General features: G+C 41.8%; 1 protein-coding gene across 1 annotated transcript in view; it reads right to left on the bottom strand.

Moving 5' to 3' along the window:
- LOC132186439 (protein transport protein SEC23 C) overlaps nucleotides 1–17,168 on the bottom strand; it is a 46,611-nt gene that overhangs the window by 13,367 nt on the left and 16,076 nt on the right. Inside the window, exon 8 of the mRNA XM_059600415.1 lies at nucleotides 7,063–7,140. Within this exon, the coding sequence (XP_059456398.1) occupies nucleotides 7,063–7,140 (78 nt within the window). The remainder of the gene's footprint in view (nucleotides 1–7,062; nucleotides 7,141–17,168) is intronic.

Below are 17,168 nucleotides of genomic sequence, written 5' to 3'. Positions count from 1 at the left end.
GATCCTTCTCCATCTTTGGATGTTTGTTTTGGAGAGTTACTTCGCGAGGAGCAGCGTCTTCTCACACAGGCTACGTTCCAGCAAGATTCCAACCCAAATCCAGTAGCCTATGCAGCCCATGGGAAAAGGAAGGGTAAGGATATGCGCAAGGTCCAATGTTTCAGCTGCAAGGAGTATGGTCATATTGCTGCCAACTGTGCAAAGAAATCTTGCAACTATTGTAAGAAACAGGGCCACTTTATCAAAGAATGTCCCATTCGACCTCAGAATCGTCAAGCTACTGCCTATCACGATGCAGTGAACACCTCTTCTACTCCAGTGATGTCCTCAGCTTCTTCTGCGGCCGGATCAGCTATTCTTACTCCTAAAATGGTCCAGCAGATGATTATGTCAGCCTTTTCAGCCTTAGGGCTCCAAGGTAACGGTACTATTTCCTCTGAGTCTTGGCTTATTGATTCTGCTGCATCCAATCATATGACCAGATCGTCCGATACTCTTTGCAATGTTCGTCCATGTCGTGGTTCATCCCATATTCAAGTAGCTAATGGGAGTCATTTAGCTATTACTGAAGTAGGAAATATCAATCCTTCATTCAGAGATATTTATGCATCTCCTGGACTTTCTAGTAGTCTTATTTCAGTTGGCCAGTTAGTTGAAAAAAACTGTGATGTCCATTTCTTTCGTGATGGTTGTCTTGTGCAGGATCAGGTGTCGGGGAAGATACTCGCAAAGGGGCCTAAAGTTGGCAGACTATTTCCACTGCACTTTTCAATTCCTAGTTGTTTATCTTTGGCTTGTATGACAGTTAACACTCCGAACGAAGTATGGCACAAACGTTTGGGTCATCCAAACTCTGTTATTCTGTCTCATATGTTAAATTCTGGTTTGTTAAGCAATAAAGAACGTGTTTCTAAAAATTTGTCATTTGACTGTTCTGTATGCAAGCTTGGTAAGAGTAAAACTCTTTCGTTTTCTTCTCATGGTAGTCGTGCTGCAAAATGCTTTGATATTGTGCATAGTGATGTATGGGGCATTTCTCCTATAATTTCTCATGCTCGATATAAATATTTTGTGACATTCATAAATGATTTCAGTCGGTATACTTGGGTCTATTTTCTTCGAGCCACATCTGAGGTCCTGTCTGTTTTTCAGACCTTTGTAGCGTATATTGAGAACCAATTTTCTACAAGTATTAAGGTTTTGAGGTCTGATTCTAGTGGAGAATACATGTCTCGCGAGTTTCATGATTTCTTACACCACAAAGGAATTGTCTCTCAACACTCTTGTCCTTATTCTCCGCAACAAAATGGGGTGGCGGAACGAAAGAACAGACATCTCTTGGACGTTGTTCGCACCTTATTGCTTGAGTCATCTGTTCCTTCTAAATTCTGGGTTGAGGCATTATCTACCGCAGTTTACTTAATTAATAGACTGCCCTCTCAGGTCTTGAATTTTGATTCTCCTTATTATCGATTGCATCATCAGCATCCTAGCTATCTTGATTTGCATACTTTTGGATGTGTTTGCTTTGTTCATTTACCTCCTCATGAACGTCACAAACTTTCTGCTCAGTCTGTTAAATGTGCCTTTATGGGTTATAGTATTTCTCACAAAGGTTATGTTTGCTATGATCCTTGTTCTAACAAAATTCGTATATCTCGTAATGTTGTTTTCTTTGAGAATCAATGTTTCTTTTCTACACATGTTGAATCATTGCCTGATATTAGTATTCTACCTTGTTTTGATGACTTGCCTCTGTTGCCTGAGCGGTTCAAACCTAGAATTGTGTATACTCGACGTCTACCAACTTTGCCCCTTCCCGAGACTAACCCTTCATCTGAAACTGTTCCGACAACTCCTCCGATTGACCCGCCATCTGAGACAGTTCATGAGTTTGGTCCTCGACGCTCTACTAGGGTATCACGTCCTCCTGATAGGTATGGTTTTTCCCACACTTCTTTTAATGCTACTTTATCTTCTATTTCCATCCCTACATGTTTTTCCGAGGCTGTAAAATATGAATGTTGGCGGAAAGCGCTGGATGAGGAACTTCGGGCTCTCCAGGACAATCATACATGGGACGTGGTTCCTTGCCCCTCTCATGTTAAAGCCATTGGTTGTAAATGGGTTTACTCGATTAAGCTTCGCTCTGACGGGACTCTGGATCGATATAAGGCCCGATTAGTTGCTCTTGGGAACAGGCAAGAATATGGGGTGGACTACGAGGAGACATTTGCTCCGGTCGCGAAGATGACCACGGTGCGTACAATTATTTCTATTGCCGTCTCCCAAGGCTGGCCACTTCACCAGATGGATGTCAAAAATGATTTTCTTCATGGTGATCTCAAAGAGGATATTTACATGACTCCTCCTCCGGGTTTGTTTTCTTCTCCATCTGCCGCTGTGTGTAAGTTAAAGCGGTCTCTCTATGGCTTAAAACAGGCTCCCCGGGCATGGTTTGAAAAATTCAGGTCTACTCTGCTTCGCTTGTCCTTTGTCCAAAGCCAATATGATTCTTCTTTGTTCCTTTGCAAGACTCCGACTGGTCTCGTTCTTTTACTTGTGTATGTGGATGATATTGTCATTACGGGCACCGACTCCAGCTTGATTGCACATCTCAAGCGGAATCTTCAAGACTCTTTTCATATGAAAGACCTTAGTCCTCTTACGTATTTTCTGGGGTTGGAGGTGCACACTGATTCTTCCGGTATATTCTTGAATCAACACAAATATACCTAGGACTTGATTAGCCTGGCTGGTCTTCAGGATTCTTCTTCGGTGGATACTCCTTTGGAGGTTAATGTGAAATATCGACGTGAGGAGGGTGATCTTCTCTCTGATCCTACTGTGTTCCGACAGTTGGTAGGCAGCTTGAACTATTTGACTATTACTCGGCCCGATATTTCCTTCGCTGTCCAGCAGGTTAGCTAGTTTATGCAAACTCCACGCCATCTTCATTTAGCTGCTGTTCGACGTATCATTCGATATCTTCGGGGGTCCCCTGGCCGTGGGTTGTTCTTTCCAACCGGCTCTCCTCTTCGCCTTGTTGCTTATAGTGATGCAGATTGGGCAGGATGTCCTGACACTCGGCGGTCTGTCACGGGTTGGTGCATGTTTCTTGGTGATTCTTTGATTTCTTGGAAGAGTAAGAAGCAAGCTTCGTTTCTAAATCATCTATTGAATCCGAATACCGGGCAATGTCTGCTGCTTGTTCTGAGATTGTCTGGCTTCGTGGGCTTCTGGCTAAACTTGGTTTTTCTCAAACTGATTCTACTCCTCTTCATGCTGATAATACTAGTGCCATTCAAATAGCTGCTAATCATGTTTACCATGAACGTACGAAGCATATTGAGGTAGACTGTCATTCTATTCGGGAAGCCTTGGACACTCGTGTTATCTCTCTTCCTCATGTTTCCACTGATCTCCAGATAGCTGATGTCTTCACGAAGGCTATGACACGACAGCGTCATCAGTTCCTTGTGGGCAAATTGATGCTTCTTGATCGACCAGCATCAATTTGAGGGGGAATGTCAATCAGATACGGTCTATATATATCATTATATATTTAGCCATAATTAGTCTTTCTAGTTATGGCATGTTCTTGTATTATAGCTATAGTATATTGTAATTAATACGTAGATTTTAGTTACCTTATTTGTTTCCCTAGATTGCTGTAATCGCTGAGATACAGCCTGTAATTATCTAGACAATTTCTATATAATACGAGGAACCCTCACATTGAGAGGCATTTCAATACAATTGACAACTTATAGTGTGTTGCAGCTAATACTGGGGCTATACAATCATTACATTGCGCTTACTTAAGAAAAATCAGAGTCACAACATACCATTACAGCAAATTGCAGAAATTGCTCTGCATCAGACTTTCCCTCTAAAAAAAAAACTTGCTCAAGTAGAACAGTTAGATGAAAGATAGATGGGAATAATTCTTATTATTTCTCAATGATTCAATAATACATCTTGTTTATATAGAGAAGCTATACATTCTAATATGAAACATGTATGGACAGGAAATCATATCTAGAAATAAAATCAAATCATATTTGCTGCTTATCTTCAACACTCCCCCTCAAACTAAGGTAAAGATATCTCACATGCCCAGCTTGCACAAGGCTGAATGAAGAACAGTACTATATTACTATACAAATCAATCATGCCTGCAATTTTTCCTTGACAAAATGTCTATCAATTTCAAAGTGTTTACTTCGATCATGCCGAACTGGATTATGAGAAATACTAATTGCGGCCTTATTGTTGCAATATAGACTCATACACTCCTTGCAATCATATCCAAGTTCTTTTAGTAGAATCTTCAACCATAATAACTCACATATCCCATGGCCATGGCTCAGAATTCAGCTTCTGCACTAGATCTAGCAACCACTAACTGGTTCATACTACACCATGTAACTTTCCTCCCACAAGAGTGCAATATCTCAAGGTAGATCTTCAATATGTGACTAACCCAACCCCATTTGCATTTGTATAACCTTCTACTTTTAGATGATCATGTCAAGCAAGCAATAACCCTTTCTCTAGTGGAGACTTCAAATATCGAAGTATTCTGTAAACTGCTTCCATATGAGACTCCCAGGGTAAATACATAAATTGGTTCGCTACACTTACTGCGTAGGCAATGTCTGGACGAGTGTGTGACAAATATATTAATCTACCAACCATCTGTTGGTACTTGCCTTTATCCACCAAAGAACTCTCATCACGTTCTTCCAACTTTTATTCTGCTCTACTGGATTATCAACAGTCTTACAACTTGTTAAAGTATTGATTAAATGATTAAATTTACCTCTTCTTATAAGCTTAAACTTTGGGATAACTGGTGATTTAACATGGTATTAGAGGCAAAGATCTTGAGATCGAACCTTGACTAAATCAATTTACCCTCATTTAAATTAAATATTCCTCGTGTTAGGCCTCACCTATTAAAATGGAGTTTGAGCTCACACGTGAAAGAAAGTGTTAAAGTATTGATGAAGTGATTAAATTTACATCTTCCTATAAACTTAAGCTTTTGAAATAACTGGTGATTTGACACAACTGATCATCCATGTTCCTTGAATACATCAAGAACAAATTTCCATTCAGAGAGGAAGATACCATGTTTTGATCTTGCAACTTCAATACCCAGAAAGTATTTCAAATTGCCAAAGTCTTTTATCTCAAACTTACTGGCCATACCTCTATATTGCCTCATTATCATTACCAGTCAACACGATATCATCTACATAAACAATCAAGGCCTAGTATAGAATGTTTGATGAATAATGTATGATTGCCATGACTTTGGTTATAGCCAAATCTTTGCATAGCTCAAGAATCTCTCACACCAAGCCCATTTAGGGCCTTCTTCAATTTATACCCTTTACCTTCGGCCAACAAGAATTGGGGACCAATAGAAAGTTTCATGTAAACCTCTTCCTCTAAATCTCCATGAAGAAATACATTTTTCACATCAAGCAGCTGAAGTGGCCAGTCTAAATTCACTGCCAAATAAAGAATGACTCGAATAGAATTCATCTTTGCTACAAGGGAAAATGTCTCCTTGTAGTCTATCCCATATGTCTACGTAAAGCCTTTAGCAGCCAATCTGGCTTTATATCTTTCTACTGACCCATCAGCTTTATACTTCACTACAACCACCCATTTACATCCAAGCACCTTTTTTCCAATATGCAACTCGACTAGCTCACATGTGCTATTTTTGAGTAGAGCTCTCATCTCTTCGTGCATCACTTGCCTCCACTTTGGATCACTAAGTACCTATTGTAAATTTTGAATAATAGACACATAAGACAATTTGAAAACAAAAGAACAATACGAGGGTGAAAGATGCTAATAGGATACAAAGTTAATGTTGAGTACAAGATCTGACCCCTTTACATTGAGCACTAGGCATATTCATATCATCAACAACAGGTATTGAATTTAAATCAAAGGTAGGGATAATGTTACCTAAGTCTACATCTGATGTTCAGCAAGTAGTGTCAAAAACAGCCTTATTCTGGCGTAAGGAGTAAACTCTCAGCTTTCTCACTGGTGGTGGCTCACACGACTCATCAGTAGGAGACTAATTAGTTGAATGTTGTTTATCATGCTCTGGCATAGGAGCAGGGAATCATTTTTTTTAATAGGTAATCAAAGAAGTTTTATAAAAAGCGTAGGCGCCCCCAAGCATATAGGAAGTATTCAAAAAGGACACAAAAAGCAGGAAAAAAAAAACCCTGTGAAAACCCAACAACACCATAAACACAGGAACTACCAAACCAGCCCTTAGAGAAGCTCGACAAACCCACAAGGTACTAATATTCGCGGCAGCTGTGTATCCTATTTGGAGAGAAAGAAACACTAAATGCTACCACCAACAGTGCCGACATGTTTGTGATCTAATTCGAGATATTATTTTTTGGGTTTGGGACTTAATACTCTCCACAGCTTTAAGCCATCTCAGAATATTAGGCGACTCCATAGGTTATAGGAAATCTCAGAGCATATTTTCAGTAGTAAGCTAGCAAGTCATGTTGTGTTATTGTCGTGAGTAGGGGTTAATCTTTGCATAAGTTTCCCCTCAACCTAGTTTCTTTTTGCCTTTCTTCTCGACAGTTCTTTTCCTTTTGGACATAATACTTACCATTATCCAAAAAGACAAAACTGTTTATTCATCATCATTCAGGGTGCTAATGCAGCTGACGATGAAAATAACTATATTGTGGTTGATGAACTAGCAAATCAATAAATCTAAGTAAACAAATTGGCAATATAGAGATCTGGCGACAAAGTAGTGTGGATTGCTGATAATTTATGGGAACGGAGCATGATCTTACAAGTAATAATCAGTGCCCCAATCACAGAGAGATCTCATTGTTGATCCAAAATCAAGACATTATTAGATGTTTCAAATAAGAAATTCACATATTATATGTTACTGTTAAAATATAGACCAAATAAGAACCGTGTACTCAACATATTACATTAATCATATGAAGAATACAAAGTACAAAAAGCCATGTAAAATATAATCATTACCTCAGTTTCCATTTTGAAAGAGACCTGTCTTGCCATGACTACAACAGCTGCTTCTTGGTCAAATCCAGCAATCAAGTCCTACAGCATATACAGTAGAATTATATGCTTTATCCCCAAAAGAACAAGTAAATATGTCCGTGGAGAGTGAGTCAAGGGCTAAGATCAAGTTGAAAAGCATGTATATATGTAAATTTTAAAAAATAGACAAATAAAAGAGAGGAAATTTATGGAAAAAAAGTTTAAGGCCCAAATTTGATGGAATCTAGTAAGAATAACGACAAACATCTAAATTTATAGAAAAATTTAATATTTTCATTCACAGCTATCAATAGTCTGAGGCAAGTGAATCAAAGGCTCAAATCATTCACAACAATCAATTCTAACATAATTATCTTTAAAAAAGAATCCTTGGCCATTTTTAATCAGGCACAATTGAAAAGAAAAAATCGTCACTTCAGTAAACATATAACAATTACAAATTGGTGCATAAAACTAAAGAATATAATATATCTAAATTATGAGCCTTCTTTTTAGAAAATATCCCTAACATGTGTTTTTTTTTTTTTTTTTTGGATAAGTAATGTAGTATATATCAAAAAAGCGCAAAGCGCCTCTAAGTACACAATAAAGTATACAAAGGAACCCAACCAAACACCCTAACAAACCAAAAACCCAGAAAAACCTCTAAGTACACAAGAAGGTATACAAGGAACCCAACCAAACACCAAAGAAAAACCCTAGTGCACCTCAGGGGGAAACCTAGTGCACCTCAGGGGGAAAGGAAAATGCATTTTTCGACCCCAAATACCCCTGCCGATGCTGGCCCTTAACCGGAGAGATGGAGCAATCCAGATTTTTGAGCTCCCTCATCCCCTTAACCTTAGGAGCAGAAGCTTCAACCACGGGCTCCCTCTTTTCAATGATGGAAAAAAAGTCCCAAAGTTTTTTGTCTTCACCTCCCCAAGACAACCCCACAACGGGAGCGAGGTTCATCGCATCAAGCACCCTATCGGAATAGCCCTCCTTCCCTTCCACCGAAGTATCAACCACAGCCTCGGCAAGCAGGTCCTTATTCTTATGCAGCTGCTTTGCGACTTTTTCCTTCACCCTCCGGGTATACCACAGTTGAGATGTGGATATAGAGGAATAAATGGGAGTACCACTCTCTGTCATGCGAGGAAAATAACGGCTAAGACTCCTACCCATCTCATCCGCCCCATCAGAAAGGGAAGTAGTCGAGAGAGAAGTGCAGACCTAAGACGAGAGCAAGGAGGTAGCAGCAGGGGAATGAAGACCCAGCTCAGCCACCCCAAAGGTAGGCGAGACAGTAGAGCCTACATGAACCTCCACGGGCAAAGTGGGAGAGACTTCCGGAATAGGGTCCTTTCCCTTAGAAGACAAGGAAGATTCCTTCAACACCATCGGAGAGGGAGAGACAGCTCTCGGACCAAAAAACCCACGACAAATCAAACCTGTCGCCGGAGAAGAAGGATGAACAACCTGAGTTTCCTCCCCCCTAGAAAAAGGAACCTCCCTATCCTTGCAAAGAGGGCTAGCCGGAAAGTCCACCTCCCAAGGAACAAAGAAGGCCTCTTTGAGAACAGAAAGACGCACCGAATCAGAAAGCTCCAAAGACACAAGCGCACCTAGGCGGGCTTCAAGCATCGAAGAAAAAGAATCCTCCCAGTCCCAGCACAAAGGGCTCGCCGGTAAATCCTCCGCAGAAGGGACAGAAACAGCCCCCTGAGAAGACCCATCATTAGCAGACCCGACATTCTCACCCAGAACTCGCACCGGAGAGAGAGAGAACTCCGCCGGGGAAGACCCATCGCCGGAATCCCTAACATGTGTTTATAAGAACAATTATATAGAGTTTTTCAAAAAGAAGTGTTTTTCATAGATAGATAAGCACCATAGTTTTTTAACAATATAATAAAAATCCATTATCTTTTCCTTGGCATTTTCTTCACTACAATAACATCACACATATATATCTTAAGCAAGAAAGTAATTCATAAGGCAATAAAACATATAAATCTCTTCATATAGTTACTCATGCAATGGTCTTTTATTCTTTTCTTTGCTCTGCTCTTTCTCATTTCTTAAGGGACTTACTCCCAAAAAGAAGCGTTTTCCATAAAATCATAGCTGATAAGATAAGCATTGTAGAGTTTTTTAATAATATAACAAAACTCTATTAAATAACATACTTTTTGAAAGTTCTTTGCTAAGGTTTAGGGTTTAGTAAGTCTCCAGAAACATACCCATCTTGTGGCTGGCAGTAGTATTCCGATAAGAAGAATGGGGTATCTGGGGTTTTTTTATGTAGAAAAGAAGTCTTTTGAATTCAGGTCAGAAGTGAGAGGGGGTGTGCGCTTGGCGAAAAAACGTAAGGGTGTTTCTCGGTCAGTGATCATGGCATGGCCGACAGTGTTCTGGTTCTTAATGTCAAAGTTCCATTGCGAGTCAACTTCTTTGTGTGGAAGGCAACTCTAGGAAAGATTCTGACTTTGGACAACTTGCGTAAAAGAGGTATCATTGTGGTGGGATGGTGTTGCATGTGTAAGCAAAGTGGTGAGTCTATCAACCATCTTTTCCTTCATTGTGAAGTGGCACGAGCGTTATGGGGGTAGTACTCACTCTTTATGATGTCACATGGGTTATGTCTTGAGGGGTGGCAGATTTGTTAGTGTGTTGGCGTGGTCAACGTGGTAATATTTCAAATAAGGAGGTGTGGCGAATAGCACCATTGTGTCTTATGTGGACTATTTGGCAAGAACGGAATACACGATGTTTTAAAGGTCAAGAAAGGTCAATGAAAGAGCTCAAAAAGTTGTTTATTCAAACATTGTTCCATTGGACTGAAGCATGTAGTGTGCCTAAGATTTCCACCATAACTCAATTTTTATCTTTATGTTCCTCTCTTTGCCTTTAGTGGGGCTTTTCTTTGTATACTTCCTGTGTACTAGGGTTATGCCCATCTGCGCTTTTCAATGAATCACTTATTTATCAAAAAATAATAATAATAATTCATTATCTTTTCCTTAGCAATTTCTTTACTACAATAACCTCACACATATATAAATCTAAAGCAAGAAAGTAATTCATAATGCAACAAAGCATATAAATCTCTTCATATATATATATTTTTTTTTGATAAGTAATAAAGCATTAAAGAGCGCAGAGGGACGCAACCCAAGTACACAGGAAGTATACAAGAGAGCGACTAAGTAGGGGAGAAAGAAGAAGAGAATATAAAGAGAAAATCAGGAAAATTGATCACTAAAGGAGCAAGTAAGCCTGTAGTTCATGTGAAAAGTGTGTACAAAAAGAAATGAACAAGGTCCTCAAGGTTCCTCGACAAATCCTCGAAGCATCTCGCATTCCTTTCCTTCCAAAGGCACCATAAAAGACAAAGGGGGGCCATCTTCCATACCACAGCACTACGGGTTCTTCCGCCCGACCACCAACTAGCAAACATCTCCTTGACGCTTCTAGGCATAACCCAACTCATGTTGAAATGAGAGAAGATAACATCCCACAACTTGCGCGCAACCCCACAATGAAGAAAGAGATGATCCACAGACTCCCCATCCGATTCACACATACAGCATCGATTAATCACAACAATACCTCTTCCGAACATTATCCAACGTGAGAGATTTCCCAAGGGCGGCCGACCACGCAAAAAACGCCACTCTCGAAGGAGCCTTGGTGCGCCAAATACTTTTCCAAGGGAAGTGGTTGGACTCTTTAAAGGCAAACATCCTATAGAAAGAGCGTACCTCAAACTTCCCTGTTCTTGAAGGGATCCACCACATCCGGTCCTCCCCTTCCCCACGAATCAATAATGAATACAAGAGCGAGAAGAAAGAGGCTAAGACCATCTCCTCCCAATCATGAATTCTATGAGTAAAGGTACCATTCCAGTGAACCATCCCATTTACACACTTCCGGATATCCGCAATGGAAGCATCCTTATTGCTAGCAATATTAAAAAGGCCTGGAAAAGCATCCTTGAGTGACATCTCGCCACACCATAAATCCTCCCAAAATTTGACTTTCCCCCCCGAACCAGGATCCAATCTGAAATGGCACTAAAACGACCTCCAACCCCTACAAATGTGTTTCCATAACCCCACCCCTGCGTTCCACAAGGAACTTTAGAACGCCAACCACCCCAATACACCCCATACTTTGCCACCAAGATACTTCTCCACCAAGCTTCTTCCTCATTTGCAAATCTCCATAGCCATTTCTCCAAGAGAGTTTGATTAAAAAGACGCAAGCTCTGAATCCCTAAACCACCCTTAGCAATCGGAGAACAAACCTCATGCCAACTGACCAAATGGAACTTAGGCTCGTCCTTGAACCCCCACCATAAAAAAATCTCGAATCTTCTCAATGTGATTTGCCATGGAAACTGGGATGGGGAAAAGAGACAAAAAATAGGTGGGAAGATTAGATAAGGTGCTCTTGATGAGAGTGAGCCTCGCCCCCTTGGACAAATATGAGCACTTCCAAGGGGGCCAACCTTCTAGCAATTTTCTCTAACATGTCATCGCAAATAGCCAAAAGCTTGAACGAAGCCCCTAGCGAAAGACCCAGATACTTCACGGGCAAAGAACTAGTGCCACAACCCAAAATACCAGCCAACTCGCCCGTCTCAACCGAACCTCCGACTAGGACCAAAACAGATTTGGCCCAATTTACTTTTAAACCTGAGACCGCCTCGAAACCAATAATGAGGGCTTTAATAAATCTAAAATGTTCAAGAGCAGCCCCACAAGAAACCAGCGTATCATTAGCAAAAAGAAGGTGAGAAACAGTAACCCGCTCAGGCTCTCTGGCACCCACATAGAAGCCGGTGATGAAACCCCTACTCATAGAAACATTAATCATCCTGCTGAACGTCTCCATGACCATAATAAACAAAAAAGGCAAAAGGGGGTCACCTTGTCTAACCCCACGCGAACTCTCAAAGGAACCTGAAGGAGAGGCATTGATTAACACCGAGAACCGCACCGACGAAATACAATGTTCAATCCATGAGCACCATTTCTCATCAAAACCGCACCTTTTTAATAAGTAGAGTAAAAACTTCCAGTTCATATGATCATAAGCCTTCTCCATATCCAACTTACACAAGAGGCCGGGATCCCCATATCTGAGTCGGCTGTCCAGGCATTCATTGGCAATAAGCACCGAATCCAAAATATGTCTACCTTTGACGAAAGCGTTCTGCGGGTTGGAAATGACCTGATTCATGACTACCTCATTCTATTGGCTAAAACCTTCGCAATAATCTTATAGATCCCCCCCACAAGGCTGATAGGGCGGAAATCCTTCAGATCGGACGCCCCATGCAACTTCGGAATAAGAGCAATAAACGCAGCATTGAGACCTTTTTCGAATTTACTTCAATCATAGCACTCCGCAAAAACAGCCATGATGTCCTTTTTGATCACCTCCCACCAATCTTGGGAGAAAGCCATAGAAAAACCATCCGGGCCTAGAGCCTTGTCCCTATCCATTTTTTTCACCACCTCCCTTTCCTCAAAAGGAACTTCCAGACTAGAAGACTCATCCACCTCCAACATATCGAAATGAAGATTATCCAAATTCGGTCTCCAACTAAGAGTCTCTATGAAGAGCGACTCATAAAAGCGAGTGATATGACTACTAATAGCCTCTTGATCAAAAGTAGTAGTGCCATGAATGTTCAGAAACTCAATATAATTCTGTCTTCGATTGGCATTAGCAATCCGATGGAAGAATTTTGTACACTTGTCACCCTCTTTCAACCAACGGATCCTAGATTTTTGCCTCCAACTGATTTCTTCTTGAAGTAGGGAGAATTCTAACTCACTTGCGTGCACCCTTTTCCTCTCAATCTCTTCCGTGGATAAACCTCTCTCTTCCTCCACCCTATCCAGAGCTTTAAGATCTTCCATACGAGCCTTAATACAAACCCCCACATTGCCAAAATCTTGAACATTCCATCTCCTAATATCCCAGTTTAGAGCTTACAGCTTTTTATAAAGAATGAAACTCGGAGTACCCTGAAAATGATACGAGTCCCACCAGCTGCGCACTTTATCCACAAAACACTCCACTTTGAGCCACATATTCTCAAATTTGAAAGGCCTTTTGCCTCCCAGATAAGAATTGTAGTCCAAAATAATAGGAGCATGATCGGAGCAAACCCGAAGCATCCTCTTTTGACGCAAGTCCAGGCGGCGGGCTTCCCAATTCGGGGAGACAAGAAAGCGGTCAAGCCTAGACCAAGAATTATTATTTGACCAAGTAGAAATCCCCCCCCCACTAAAGGAATGTCCATGAGACCCTGCTCCGAGATGAACTCACCAAAATCCCTCATTGCCGACCGTGAATGAGCTCCCCTCGACCTTTCACTAGGATAGAGAGTGACATTGAAGTCCCCACCGATACACCACGGCACGTCCCAGCAGCTCATGACCCTTGCCAGCTCCTCCCAAAGAAAACGCCTAGAATTTACTCTGTTAGGACCATACACCCCCGCAAATGCCCACGCAAAGCCATCCTCAACATTCTTGAAAGAACAAGCTGCTACATAACTTCCCAACACTACATCTACCTTCTCAACAGCCCTCTTGTCCCACATGAGCAAAATACCCCCCGAAGCCCTAATAGAAGGAACATAGCACCACTCCAGATACGGGAAACCCCATAAACTCCTCACTAAGTTATACGAAATAAAATCCATCTTCGTCTCTTGGAAACAAACAACATCTGCCCTCCAACTTCTAAGCAAATTCCTAACCCTCAACCTCTTATCCCTCTCATTCAATCCTCTCACATTCCATGAAAGAATCTTGAGCTTCATGATTTAACTCGACTGGCCCTCCCCTTGTTCCTATCCCTTGACGAATACTCCAAAAAATTGACAGAAGACTGCAAATTATAAAGCTCCCTCTTACCTTTTTTTAATTGCAGGAGTACACTCTTCCCTTTCCAATTCATTGCCTTTGTTGTCAGCCATAAGTAACCAAATGGTCTCCTCAAGCTTTCCTTCTTCTCCATCACAAGATAGGCCAACTTCCTTGCATGCCTTAATGATAAAGACCCTCTCTTGCTCCTCCAACGGCTCCTCATGTAGAGAGTCTGGGACAAACGACTCCTGGGAAATAGAACCCTCCACTACCATAGAAACTCCACCCAAATTATCAACCTGTGACGTGCATATCCCCGGCTCCTTACCCAGAATACCCAACACAGAAACACCCAGAGACTGTTCAACGGGGTTGCTCCCCAGAGAATCTTCCCTCCTGGACTCCTCACAATCACCGGCAGCAGACCTAGAGAAAACCGATGACACCCACTTACCAGGCTTCTCACCCAAAATCCCTGGAGCAGAGACGCTCGAGCCCCCCTTCGAAGAACGCTGGTTAGCAAGAAGCTCCTGCGCCCTAACCGGAGAACCCGATGCTTGATCGCTTAACTCCATCGTTGACGTAGCCTTGATCATGGAGCCCACTGTCGAAACATCTCCCAAAGCACCATCCCTTGTCGAAATCTTCCTCGCCACCCCCTCACTAGACGAAACTTCCTTTGTCAGCTTCTCTGCCGGAGGCGTAGAGACGATCTGCAAAACAAGATCAACATGGGCCTTCCTGGCGCAGGACAACAACCTAGCATCGGGGCTTACAGAGTTACCGACGACGCCCACCGGAGCAGTTGGACCTCCCGCCGAACAGTCCGGCGCACCAACCGGCTTCGGTCCTGTGTCCGATACCTCCCCTTTCTCCACGGGCCGAGCAATCTTTCTCCTAAAATACATCTTGACCGGTTGAGTGCCCTTTCCATGCTTGGGCCGTCCCCTAATAACCTTCTTGGGCTGGGCCGCACCTTGCTTATGTTTGTCACCTCCTGCCAGCCCACAGGCTTGACAGTCGCAAGCCCCACCAGACCTAGGAGAAACACTCAGGCCCTCCACAAATCTGATAGCACAATCAAGTCTGTCAAGACCCACGTCCACCTCACCTCTCAATCTTCTCAACGACTCCTTTGCATTAATGAGATCAAATTTTACATGAAACCAGGACTGCACATCGTGGCAACCTACCCCCTCCCATCCCTTCACGTGGTCAGCACCACATTCCGATGATGTCAGCCTCATCGTGGTGATCGACCTACTCTCCGGAGAAGGAAACTTGCTCGCCGGAACCCTGCTAAGAACACCCAGTGGCTCCCCTACCTTTGGGTTGCACATTCCCTCCCCACCAAAGGACTGGTTCTTCTTCGGGCCCTCCACACAACCACCACCCGACTTCACCGGAATTAAGGACTTGTGCGGACCCCCCTCCTGATCAGTAGAAAGCTGGACTTGCTTATCCTTCTTTGCAGAGGCCTCTTTCAGCCACCTTGGCACCCTGGCTATTGGCTCAACATAAGCATTGAAACAATCCTCTACCAGCTGCAGCGAACAACCCCAAAACTTCCGCTTAACTCCTCCTTCCCGCCCCTTCATAATTCTTATTAACTTCCCTGACCTCCCTAGACTCACACAAAGAAGTCTTAGCCAGACGCACCTCCGATATGAAATGTTTCCGTCCTTGACCATAACATCCTTCTGGTATAATAATTGAGCCATTCCTATGCCTACCATCATATTCTTCTACCGTCAGGAATTGCCCATGTCTGTTGGAGCATTTCTGAGCAATTATCCGTGGATACTTTGCTTTGGATTGGTCCCAAAAAACCTCAGAAGATTCCACTGCCACCAAGTCCTCTATAATGCGCGCCAACTACACCAACCCATCCTTCTGCAGAAAGATGGTTTTTTGTTTCCTATTACTTACTTTCAAAAATCCTCACCCCTGAAGCCCCACTCTTAATCAGTAACTCAAAAGCTTTGGACTCCACAAACCACCTTCTCGAAGCAGCCATAACGCTAACCAAATAGCTAACAAGCTAGACACCCAAAAAGTAAACACGCGCCACCCACGAGCCTGTACTCAGGCGGAAGTGGATGAGAGAGAAGAGAGAAGCCTTAACAGCAAAAGCATTAGTGTTCGGGAAGGTTCTTCATATATTTACTCATGTAATGCAGTTTTTTATTCTTTTCTTTGCTCTGCTCTTTCTCATTTCTTATGGGACTTGCTCCCTTCGACATTCTATGGGCCTTACCCCCACGTTTACGTCTGATAGGGGCCTTACTCCCCACACTTATGTCTGATCCTTACTCCCCATGCTAACATCTAATAGGGACCTTACTCCCCACGTTTAACTTCCTCACTTACCATTCAACACTAGGGCCTTAAGTGGGTGTTACTTTTTTTTTTCCTTCCTTCTTACTTTTTCATCTCTAAATTTGATTTGTTATGGGTATTGTTTGAATGAAATTTGAGATATGGAATGAAGTTCTATTGCAGATACATAAAATTTCAAATGCATTTCGAGGAGATACAGAGAATAATTTGTACAAGGTGGTTCTAGATGATATTGACTTCTCGGAATTTGATTTGTTATGGGTGTTGTTTGAATGAAAAATGATATAGAAAGAACCAATTTGTTGAAGGTTTAGAGTACAACCTGAATGTTACCAGAATATGAATTATGCTCATCACATTTGGACCATGTTCTAAGATTACGAGATATATAATTCAGTTCTTTTCATCTATGAAAGTTGGAGGTTCTGCTACTTCGATAATTTCTCCTCCTGATTTTGTTCTACATCGCCTATAGAAATTGTTTGAAGCACGTGTTGGACCACCTGAATACCTGAACTCATTGTGCTTGGTCCTTTGAAATGGATTTCAGACACATGGTGAAATCCACTCCACAATGAAGCATGCTTGAATTTAATTGTGTTGGTTATTCTTGTGTGGCATGGATTGAAAATAAATAAATAAATAACAGTTAGAACTTCAAACATAACTGTTTATATTTTAAAGAAAAATAAATAGAAAAAAAGGTCCATAAAAATGTAAATTATAATTGTACTATAAGGGTCTTTTAGAAATATTGATTACAATATAATTCTATTCACCAACGTATTACACTGTACCAAACAACGGAATACATACTTTGGATTCCATTCTAGTATTACAATCAAACTAATGAAT

Source organism: Corylus avellana, chromosome ca7 (assembly GCF_901000735.1).
Source record: "Corylus avellana chromosome ca7, CavTom2PMs-1.0".
In the NCBI taxonomy this organism is placed as follows: Eukaryota; Viridiplantae; Streptophyta; class Magnoliopsida; order Fagales; family Betulaceae; genus Corylus; species Corylus avellana.
Note: the sequence above shows the minus strand (reverse complement) of the source record. Positions and strands in the feature narration are given on the sequence as shown.